This window comes from Schistocerca nitens, chromosome 5 (genome assembly GCF_023898315.1).
Source record: "Schistocerca nitens isolate TAMUIC-IGC-003100 chromosome 5, iqSchNite1.1, whole genome shotgun sequence".
Lineage (NCBI taxonomy): Eukaryota > Metazoa > Arthropoda > Insecta > Orthoptera > Acrididae > Schistocerca > Schistocerca nitens.
Genome location: NC_064618.1, coordinates 486,014,150 through 486,026,420, shown reverse-complemented (window position 1 = coordinate 486,026,420; position 12,271 = coordinate 486,014,150). Strand labels below are relative to the sequence as shown.

Genomic DNA, 12,271 nt, shown 5'->3' with positions numbered 1-12,271 from the left:
GGCAAAATTGACAGTACTGTTACATATAATACTGATGAAAATGAAAAGGTGCTGCCATTAACAATGGGTGGCATAAAATCAAATGCTCTAAAAACATGTAAGTACTACCACGCACTTGAGATTCAAGTTCCCGCAGACAGATTGTTCGTATTATTGCTTTATCGGGAATGCTAATGTATTATTGTTTTTGCTGCTACCGTAAGTGTAGAAGTCGCCTACACTTCCGAACTGGACATAATTCAATGTGTGTAAACAAAATACAAAATGGCTGTTATGCTGGGCTGAATTTCATTCATTGAGAGATAAACAATAATGACAAACAATTCTGGCTTTGAGACCATTTTTGTGAAGAAGAAAAGAAAGTCTGACAGATGTATTAGTAATTGAGATATTTCAGGACTGTTTCCCTTGACAACAGCTTGACTTTTAAACCCTAGTTGGATGTGAGAATCTATTGCGAAGAAACTCGTTAAAATAAATTATGGTGCAGATGGTGACACTGAGGACAAAGATGAAATACATATTTCACTAGCTGTATAAGGATTTGATGGAATAAGGAGCTACTTTTTATTAGTTCAGTCAGTTATTGCAGCATCAATCAGCTGAAGTGACAACTCTTGTCAGTTGGAAGAAAACAGCAAACTAGTCTCACTATTTTTTCATAGAACGAGAGACATTATTTAAGGCATATTCTGCAATTTTCCTATCACACTCATTCTGTATCAATATTCCAATAAACAAATATTTACATAAAATGTGTGTTGTTTATTTTTTGCCCTTTCTTTAAACAACACTCATTGGTAATTTTACATGTAGCTTAAAAGTGAATCCCTGTTGAGTTCAATCTAAACTACACTTTAATTTCCAGCACACAATAGAATGTGATTAATAAATACTATATAAAGTTGGACATTACACTCCCTGTCAATCCTTCTGTGTACGTGAGGTAACTCCAAACCCTTATTTAAGGAAAAAAATTAAGTTCTCATAGATTAATTAAAAAGAATTTTTATTGGAGAAAGATAGACTGAAAGAATTCTTTCGCTGACGGGCGTGAAAGAGGAGAAATAGGAAATTCAACAGATGAATTACTTTCTCTAAGCAATCTATGAACATCCACCACAATTACCATTTGATGTGAACACACTTTGTTGTCCATTATGCAGTAGTCTGCAGTGCTTTCCATACGCACTCATTTATCACTGATCTTTCTCCCTGCCTCACACAGAGCTTTCCATTCCAACTGCATGACACTGTGCTGGAACTCCAACACAAAGTCAAGCAGTGTGTACAAATTGGAATGGACTTTCTTTCCCCCTTCACTCTTTTGGTCACGGGAGCCTGAATTGTGACTGCTGGCTGTACCAAATGAAGGTGAAGGCAGGAGTTATTTGGAATATGCTTTACGGTTATTTTGCTTCAGTTATTCAATCAATGGAGCCTCAATTGTGATCGCACAACATGTTGATCAAGTCGTGAGTTAGTTGGAATATGCTTCATGGTCAATCTACAAAAGCTATAAATGCAGATTTGTCTTTCTTCAAAGATAACTCATAGGGTCAGTAGCACAGTGTCAGTATTGCTTCATGTGTTCATATGTTATCTGTAACAGAAACAATCTCCACCCAAGTTGGCTTGTAACTTAACATTACACATTTCTTCTGTAATTTGTGTTAGTATTTTGCAATGATGATTTGGTAACACACCTGTCAGCACGCCTTCTGTGGTACTGGGATTAATACATTATTCTAAAGTATGAGGATATTCCACCTGTATCTTATATTCTAATAGCACAATTTTGCCAAAGTTTGTTCTCTCAAGGATCATAGTTATTCTGACTGAAAATCTTCTACTCTAGGTGGTTTTTTTTTTTTTTTTTTGACTAAAATTATGAGTGACCAAAGAAAAATACCCCCCACCTCAACAAACACACACACACACACACACACACACACACACATATTAGATATCTTACCAAATAATGCTATTCCTGGTCAACTACCATTATTTGCATTGGGCAGTTCCTTTCTTTAAAGACATGCACAATGCTACATGTCAAGTAAATTTTTCAGTGTGAAATGTGTACAACACAAAAAGCACTAAAGCCAGCTTTAATTTTCATTGCAATAAGAGGTAGTAACATGTTCAACATTGATTTTATTGTCAAAATATTTCATACCTGGTTATTTGTTTTTCCAGCAAACATGATTTTTCCTGTATACAGTTCATATATGGTGCAACCAGCTGACCACATATCAATCCCAAAATCATATGGAATGCCTAGAACTAGAAAAAGCAAAAATTTTCAGCAATATTAAATTGAAAGCATATTGGTCAAAATCTTAAGAATAAGAACTTACTTATTTCAGGTGCTCGGTAGAACCTGCTCACTAAGTAAGGTGTAATTTCATTTTCAGCCACATGTGAAGCAGATCCAAAGTCACACAATTTTAATACTAGTTTACTCTCACTAACCTGGGAAACAAAGAAGAGATGATTACCTTTACTGTAACATAATCTTACACACAATATAACACGCTTCAACTGATTGTTCTGTTACTTACTAAGATATTGTCAGGTTTAATATCTGCATGGAGAATGTTTGCCTTCTTTAAAAGTTTCAGGGCTAAAAATAACTGCTGGCTATAAGAACGAACTGCTTTTACATGAAGCCCAACATCTTTTCCATATTTCTTCAAAACCTGTGAAAATTTGTTAACAAATTTTTGTAGTTTCCATATTTACAGCAGCACATAAAAAACATGAGCAGACAACATGTAACTGCACAGTACAGTGCTTGTTTAAACTGTAATATGAAGCTCACCTCTCTCAAGTTCATACTCAAAGGTTCAAACACCATGCACAAATGATTTTTGTGAAAAAAATGCCGGAATAGCCTCAAACAGTGGAATTTGTCATCAGGATCTGCATCATTCAGACGCCTCAGAACTTCTAGTTCCTTTAATCCTGTTTTATGCCTGAAACAGCGTACCAAATATTTATTAAATGTGATTGTATCATGATGAAATAACCAGTTATTGCCCAAATAAACAAGAACTTATTTCATCACCATACATGACTAACATAATCAGATAATTAAATGTAAGCTCTTTCTGACTTGGCTGTTCCAATTCTTTACATCATGCAAGAGACCAATGACCATAGCCGACCCATGGCAACTCATGCCCCTTGCTTTTTGACGCGCGCGCACACACACACACACACACACACACGCACACACGCACACACGCACACACACACAGACAGACAGAGAGAGAGAGAGAGAGAGAGAGAGAGAGAGAGAGAATTTCCTTTGGCATACAGCAACTGAATGTGTACATACAACTCATCAATTCAAACATCATAAGAGTAATCTTAGGAAGTTGACCATTTATCAGTTTTTAGGTTCAAGGCATGACAACAGTTATTTAAAAAGAATGTATTCATTGCAAATAGTGACAATGTTTTATGACTTTCGATGTTATGTCTGCAGTTTGTCTTGTTGTACTGTACACATTCTGCAAACAGCACTGAACTGAAACAAGAGTACTAACGAAAAACTGACCAGTATTCCTTAGACAAGATACGTCACTCATTCTAGAATACCACAGATTGTCTGAAGACATGTCAAAATAGAGTACTTATTTCAGTAATAAACTTCAAGAAGTGACAAGTAGGTAAATTTCACAATGAGCCACTTGGTATTTTGCTACTTCTTTATTATTTAGAAGCATTTTATATGCACTTACATTTTGTTAATAAATTGGTGAAACACAATTTACAAGTAGATTAAATGGGGGAACCAAACTGATTAGTGTCTGTGTGTCTTACTGTGCAGATCATATCCTTCACTTCCAGTTTTTGGCTGAACCAACGTTCTGAAGTGTAAATAACAGAACCTTTGCTCATATTGCATCAAACAATTTCTACATATGCATTTGCACTGCAAAAACCATTGTACACTGGAGAGTAGAAGTACATCACTAACACAAACCCTTCCTGATTCATTGGAAAGAACAACTGTCAGTAAACCTCTCAAAACGCTTGAATTTCTCTCATTTTTAATCACTGAAATTTCATGAGATATATGTGGTATGAAGTAATACATTGCTTAACTCTACTTGGAACATGTTTTTCTAGGAATTTCAACAATACATCTCTGATGCACAATGTCTCTGAGGTGCGCTCCTGTGCTGACTAGATGAACCACCATGAACACTATCTCCTCCATTATTTCTACCTAAGTAAGGGTCCCAGGCTGATGACCAGTACTTAAAAATTGGTGAAATGGAGACGTCATAAGCTTCTCTTTTGTGGTTTTCCTTATTTTTTTGTTCTACTTGCACTAAATTCATTCTACTATCCCTCTAAATACATACTTCATTTTCCCTGAATTTACTACCAATTTAATCACACTCATGCATAATCAAATTTTATAACTTTTTGCAATCGTGATTTAAACACGCTTTGTACCAGTATTACTTTTCAGAATACCTCTATAAATTTAATCATAATGTCTTTGACATTATGGTGATAGCTACAGAAATATCCACAATCTTACACAAGAATGAAGTCCTATGCAGCTTTTATTTACAAATTGGGCTAACCTTCTCTCTTAAATATTTATTTTTGGATGTCAGATATCAAAACACAATAATAACCACTTAACTGAACAATTTCTTTGGCTAGATTTATTTGAAAGTCTGAAAAGATGTAGTTCCTATAAATTAACATGATGAAAAACAATATACGTCTACATCTACACCCCACAAGCCCCTTACGGTCTGTGATGAACAGTACTTTGTGTACTGGTGCCACTTCCCCCTTTTCCTGTTCCAGTCACATATGACTCACAGGATGAGCAACTGCTAGTAAGCTTGCATGTAGGCTTGAATCTCTCTAATTCTATCTTGATGGGCTTTTTGTGAAATACATGTGAAATACACATAGTACTTTTAGCAGGAGACCATACCATAATGCAGAATGTCTCTCTTGCAGTGTCCACCACTAGAGTTGGCTGAGCACATTTATGACACTTTCTTGCTTACTAAATGAATCTTTAACAAAACGTGCTGCACTTCTTTGGGACTTCTCTATTACCTCGACCAGTCCTATCTGGTACAGATCCCATACTGATGAGCACTATTTAAGTGTTGGTCAAAGAAGAGGTTTGTAAGTTACTTTCTTTGATGATAGTCTACATTTTCTGTGTATTGTTTCAATGACTCTCTCAGTTTGGCATCTGCCTTACTCGTGATTAATTTTATGTTGTCATTCCATTTTAAATTAATCCATACACAAACTGCTAGATATTTTACAGAAGTACCTGCTTCTAGCGATTGTTCTGCAGTTGCATAATCATATAATAAATGGTCTTACTGTCTGTGTATTTGCAATTTGTTTCATTTGTTTATGTTGAGGTTCAACTGCTACTCCCTGCACCTAGTGTCTATCCTCTGCAGGTCTTCCTCCAGTTTGCTACAATTTTCTATCATTGCGAATTCTCTGTATATAACAGCATTATCCGCAAAGAACCTCAAGAAATTTCTGACATTCATTATCTACTGCATCATATATATTTTAAAATTTGCAATTAAAACAGATATTCATCGTCAGATTTATTTCTAGTCCCCCGCACTCACCTTCACAAGGAGAGAATGAGCAGTCATTTGAACAACAAAATACATACTGTTCCAAGTCTGTCATCAGGATTCAAAATATAAGTGTCGAGCTTTTAGCTGTAATCCATCTTTTACAAAGCACAAGCGCTACTGCATTTTCTGATGTATACTCCCACATAAATCTAAATTAAAAACGCTTGAAACAAGTTGATAAACACAGTGCTTATCAAAATTTTCCTGGTATGAATATTTCAAATTAAAGACTTGTCACAAATAATTGTGACAATCTTTTTGTTGTGCGTATCTGTAACTCAACATCTCCTCTGTATGGTGAGTAGCAACTTTCCTTGTCATAATACTGTTACGTTACATGCAGGATTTTCTATTGTCAAATTATATATCTTATGATTAAGAGCTACAGATTTCTTATTTTGTACTTCTGAACTTGGTGTTCCTAAAGTGACTCTTGAGAATCAAATGTAAGTATTCCTCTTGCTTTACATCATCAAAGAAAAAGTCACTGAAATATGCAGAGTATAAAAAAATTCAAATTTAAAAGAAGAGCCATGAAGCATTATTTTCAGCTGGAATGCTGTCATCCTGTTCTGTGAAGTAAAAGGCCTACACACTAACTTCACTGCACTCTTGCCAACTTTTACTAAGCTCCAATGATAAACTTATACAAGTAGCTAGATAGCGAAATTTTTTTTAAAGATAAAACATCTACACCTACATGGATACTCTGCAAATCACATTTAAGTGCCTGGCAGAGAGTTAATTGAACCACCTTCACAATTCTCTATTATTCCAATCTCGTATAGTGCACGGAAAAACAAAAACCTGTATCTTTCCACGTGAGCTCCGATTTCCCTTATTTTATTATGGTGATTGTTTCTCCCTATGTAGGTCAGCATCAACAAAATATTTTCGCATTCGGAGAAGAAAGTTGGTGATCGAAATTTTGAGAGAAGATTCCGCCGCAATGAAAAACGCCTTTCTTTTAATGACGTCCACCCCAAATCCTGTATCATTCAGTGAGACTCTCTCCCCTATTTCGCGATAATACAAAACATGCTATCCTTCTTTCAACTTTACCAATGTACTCCGTCAATCCTTTCTCGCGAGGATCCCACACCATGCAGCAATATTCTGAGAGAGGAGGGACAAGCGTACTGTAGGCAGTCTCTTTAATAGATCTGTTACATTTTCTAAGTGTCCTGCCAATAAAACACAGTCTTTGGTTTGCCTTACCCACAAATTATTTGACTTTAAAAAGAATTAAAACCTGAAACTGTGTGGTCAGATGACAAAAGTGAGTGACTGTTATTTCAAACCTGAGTAAGAGAGAAACAATTAGAATGGTATCAAAGCAGTTGAAGAGTGTAACCTTCCACACATTAAATGTGCACAATAATTTGTTTGGTCATCCTTCAGTATTTAATTCTTCACTTTTGTCAATCCTGATATACTTTCATTCTTCACTGCTCATTTTTCATTATACAGGTATATATTTTCACAGCCCCCTCTCTGGCGCCTATCCTATCAGCTGAAAATTATTTCTGCTTTTGAGAGCTGTTACAGAAGTGTTTTGTAATTAGAAATTCTGCAGCCTAAGTTTTAGGGCTGTAGTCAGATTCCAGCTCACGGTTTGGATGGTATAAATAAATGAGAACTTGAGAACGGGGTCACGACCCCGAAAATAGGAGCAAAAGAAATCAAATACAAATAAATCAAAATGTTAGTGTAGAACTATTTCCAAAACAAATATTTCATGAGCTATGCATCCACAAACTGAATTATTCTTTGAAAGTAATACGAGGTCATCTTGCATAAGTAAAATTAACTTGTTCAAAAACTAAACACTTCTGTTGTTCTGAAGCAACCTTTAGTTACCTACACCTCCTTTACTGCATTGACAGATTGACAGATAGCCAACCAGCCCCCCCCCCCCCCACCCTTGCAAGATGGTACTTCTCAGTCTGAAAACTCAATGTTTACCAATTATTTTTATGCCTGAGAAGTTCCCGAACATTTCATTTGAAAATTATGGTCTTTTTACACATGATGCTTAAATTATTCAAGTTTTTATATAGCATTCACAACAAAAAATATTTAGGAGACTAAAGACTATGTCTGCATTGGCCTGCATAAAGTCATGCAAATGTAAATATTCAGACTACGAACAAAGAGATAGTGATTCCGCATAAGGTGTTAAATTCATCAACTTCTAAACATTTGCATTCTAACTTATCTTGTCTCACGAGATTCCAAGTGCTGTTAAGTGGAGGTCTTCACTCTACTATCCAGCTACACAGTGAGAGACTGCCACTGAGTGAGATCAGCCTGGAAAGAATGACAGACACAGCCGGCAGGCTAGATTAAAAATGCTTTACATACATTTTATGAAGTGAACATTCACTGAATGAAAATGTTCACTCTCTTGTTATAAATTAGCTATGGAAGAGAATGATTCAAACAAGTCTTAGATACTATTAATCTGAACATAATGTAAACAACATATGCAGGCCAATACAAAACTTACCTTCCCACATGATACTGTATGCTCGAAACAGCCAAACAAGTCTGCTCTCTCAAATTAAAACCTAAGGAAATAATATTCACGTTTGAAATATTCAATATCTAAAATTTTGATTGAAATGAAACTTTATGATCTGCTTTAATTTCACACAAAGGTTTAATTGGCCACAAAATTTCAACCAGTTATACCTAATCCCTTCGCTGACACAAATGAATTATAGAAATCCTTTTTTTACTGCTGTTACAAAACACTGATTGCTGTTACAGCTCCAAATAGGAAATAAAGTGTAAATTTTATACATAGGGACAGGAAAAATCTTTTTATTTCATGAAAAAATTCGGTATTGTTTTTTGCCGAATTTGTTGCTGGTATTTCTTTTTCACTAAGTTCGGTGTTGGCATTTTTGCCAAATTCAGTTTTTTTTTGCCAAATTTGGTGTTGTTTACTGTTTATTTTTCTATGAAATCAGGTGTTTTTTTACCGAATTCAGTGTTTTTTTCCGAATTCAGCGCTTTTTTGCAAATACGGTGTTTTTTGCCAAATTCAGTGGTGTTTTTGTGTAATTTAGTTGTGTTCTTTTTCTGTTAATTTCGGCACTATTTATTCATCAAATCAACGTTCATTGCACAAGAAATGAACTGTTATTTTAAGACCATTCACGAACCCCCAGCCTTGAGGAGATTAGGAGCCAAAATGCAGTTTTAACATTCAGTAACTGTCAGTTAAGAATATTCGTAAATTTGCAATCTTTGTTTTTATAATTGTTTTATACATTGCAAAGTTACAAATTTCACAATATGTCATAAACATTACCAATTTCATGTTATTTTGCTAATAATTGCTAATTTTGAGTTATCGTTTCCATGAAATTTTCCTGTCCCTAGTTAAACAACTTGTAAATGTCATAAAACACTAACTGAAGCAAAATGAACAAAATGTTCCACATGCAGGAGTCAGAAATACCCACTTTTTTTAAATACCTACAGAATAAGCACCTACCCGCGCAAGAGCGCGTGCAGCATATGGCGCCGCACTTAAATCCACTGAAGGGAGAAATGAGTGGGCGCACATGCCTGACTTAATCCCCTGAGGTGAGAAATTAGCCAGAATAAAAGGCTGAAAATCAAGACTGGTAACCAATGGCAGCTTAAAATTTTAAATTAAGTTCTCTTTCTAACTAACAGAAATAACTGAAAAGTCAATAGCGGGTCTTATATCAGTAGTTTGTTCACACTGCAACAGAGTGGGAAAACAACAAATTTTCAAAAAGCAGCCAAGACCAAACTTGTGGTTAAACCTCTGCATTTATGCTACTGTTGATTGCTAAGACAATAAGCATGTAACTAAAAGTATACAAATCACTGTTCTGCTATTACTGGAGCATTCTACCTCCAGGAAAGAGTGTCCAATATCTATGAAAGACTTCCCACTAATTTCTAATATACTTAAAGCGGAACATGGTCTTATTCATGAAACATGGCAAATAATTGGGCTGGAGTTTTTTGTGAATTGATTAGCCGCATAACAGCCACTCTAATTAATATGAAATATGGTCAATGAGTTCAAGCAGTAGCTTTGAGCCGGTTGATCATGTAAATCCACCCAATTTCTTCAATTCATTGACCTAAGTTTTAACACAGATTGGGAAACACACTGATGTCTAAATCAGTTTCATAATCACCTTTATCCATTTTAGTCAAAACTAATTGTCCAAGCCTATGACAGGAAACACAGACCCAGACCAACACTGCACCTGCATAACACACCCCCAATAACTACAGGTTGCCAAGAGACATCTGTCTCGTCGACACACTTTCATTATGCACTTTGATAAAATTAGCATTATTTTTAATGAAGTACTCATCTATTTTTGGCGACTTTCATTTATAATTTATTTATTTACTTAAAAAATTAGACACACAAATTTAAAAGGTTGTCATGTTATGTGCCTTACGACAAAGCCTTTGTGTGAGGAAACTGACTATTAACAGAAAGAAGTTTTTTCGGAAATAAGCTTTCCTTATTTTCCTGTTTTGGCTATGTTTAAGCTTCCACCACATGATCATGTTGAGAATCAGTAGCATTTACTCGCTAGTAAACACTGTTGTTGTCTCGTTTAAGGTATTTCTCAACATTTCTCTTTTCGCATCCACTCTATAATTACAAAATCAGCAATATGCTGATTTCAACCCGTTTGTGGCCACCTACAGCTGTCCGACCCATACAAGAGAATGCTACAAACGGAAATGACAAAGTACTTAGCATAGAAGTAAAATTGAAAATAGCTCTATTCACATATTAGGGGAAGACTTCCTGCGTGGTTGAAATACACTGACAGGGTTTTTTTCCGGTCTCTATAGTGCAGACTGTAGGAGAATACAAGATGATTTAGGGAAAATTTCTAGTTGCTGTGATGAGTGGCAATTTATTCTACTGTATGAAAATATAGGTTAATGCAGGTGAGTCGGAAAATCAATCCCATAATATTCGAATACACCACTAGCGGTGCACTGCTTGACACAGTCGCACTAATTAATGCTGCAGAGCGATAAGAAGAGAAACAGTGAAAAATGGTTTCCAAAATTTAGTTTTCATATTCTGGAAGCTGTGTTGCATGTGAATGTGGTGATTATACCAACTTTTAACCTTTAGCCAGAAAACAAATATACATACTTCTTCGTTCAAAGATACTACACCTCACGGGTGAGTCCTACACTACATTACACGGCTTGCATAGAGACCATTCAACCACCCACAATTGACATGTTAACAGAGCATTGAGCACACCGATACACCATTGTGGAAACACATCCTTACACATATTATCTTTCCATCTGGGTTTCGCCAGATGATACGCAATAACAGCAACCAAAAATTCATTACATTTTGATAATTATACACAAAAATATAACTATTCTGAATTATGTCTGATAAAATATTTCATCTGGATACATTTCACTCAGTAATAGCATTTATTACGTAATCTTGCATTTCATATTCTGAAGCATAATTTGCAACTATATTCGCATTTATCACAAAATGCAAATTTTTCAGGTCCCTAAGCATACCAAAGTAGTTACTTTTACTACTAAGCAGACTAATGGCAGCATTGTGCCAATGTTGCAACAACACGCATTAGTTCTTATGATCTGTGGCTTCTGGGCAAAAAATACAACCATGAAAACAGAGTCCTATCACTTTGATCTCAAACATGGTACATAATTTCTGTTTGCTGCAATTTCTGTCAGCCTTGAAAACTATGTAGTTATGCAAAACTGCAAGATATACAAAATTCATGGAAATCAACAAAGTTTCCATAAACATTGGCAAGTACTTACTCATCATATGTGATGCCACTGAGCTGTATTACTCCTTGTTTGTTAGTTCCTTAACCATAATGTTTATTAAAATGACTATACAGGGTGTCCCAGAGGGAATGGACAATAATCTGGATACGACAGGAATGACTGTTCACAGCAAAGAAGTCTAGTAAACACAGGCAATAAAATGTATGTCTTAAGAGCTATAAGCACTTCGATACTACGAAACAAATCTCTTCTACTGCAAGCTCTTTGAATTTCATACTGTAAGAGGAAATAGTATGGATCAAAACAACAAGTTGTCTAGTAAAAGTTAGTTCTAAAATGCATGCCTTTAAGAACTTCTGTAGAAGTGATATGTTTCACAATGGTGAAGACGATGAAGTCCTTGTAGCTCTTAATGTATGTATTATAGAACCCATGTTTATTAGACTTTTTTGCTTTGAATGGCGGTCCCTGTCCTATGCCTGAATATTCACCATTCCTCCTAGGACAGCCTGTATGAAACATATAAAACAATAATTTGTGTAAATAAATAAAAGTACAGCTATCTTAAAATATATATACCCGGTGGTCACTGCCTTCAATTCAAGTACACTCATGCCATGCTCTTCGTTGTGCCTCGAGAATTTCCGCGTAAATTGCAGAACCACTCGTCCTTCTACCGTCTCGAACACACAATATTTTAAAAATAAGTGAGAGAGAACGTACATACTACACGACCTATGTTTGTGTGTGCAGAATGGAAAGGAATCACGAGCAGCGACGGTCAAACGGCATTGACAAGGGTT

The 12,271-nt window shown here is 35.6% G+C and overlaps 1 protein-coding gene across 5 annotated transcripts in view; it reads right to left on the bottom strand.

Moving 5' to 3' along the window:
- The window catches only part of LOC126260870 (serine/threonine-protein kinase PRP4 homolog), a 173,007-nt gene that overhangs the window by 38,296 nt on the left and 122,440 nt on the right, over positions 1–12,271 (bottom strand). For all 5 annotated transcript variants that reach the window (XR_007546653.1, XM_049958301.1, XM_049958302.1 and 2 more), the window contains 4 exons: positions 2,825–2,978; positions 2,565–2,702; positions 2,361–2,475; positions 2,180–2,286 (listed from right to left, as the gene is read on the bottom strand). Coding sequence is in view for 4 of the 5 variants with exons in the window: in XM_049958301.1 (XP_049814258.1) it covers positions 2,180–2,286; positions 2,361–2,475; positions 2,565–2,702; positions 2,825–2,978 (514 nt within the window). In the remaining variant the exon portion in view is untranslated. The remainder of the gene's footprint in view (positions 1–2,179; positions 2,287–2,360; positions 2,476–2,564; positions 2,703–2,824; positions 2,979–12,271) is intronic.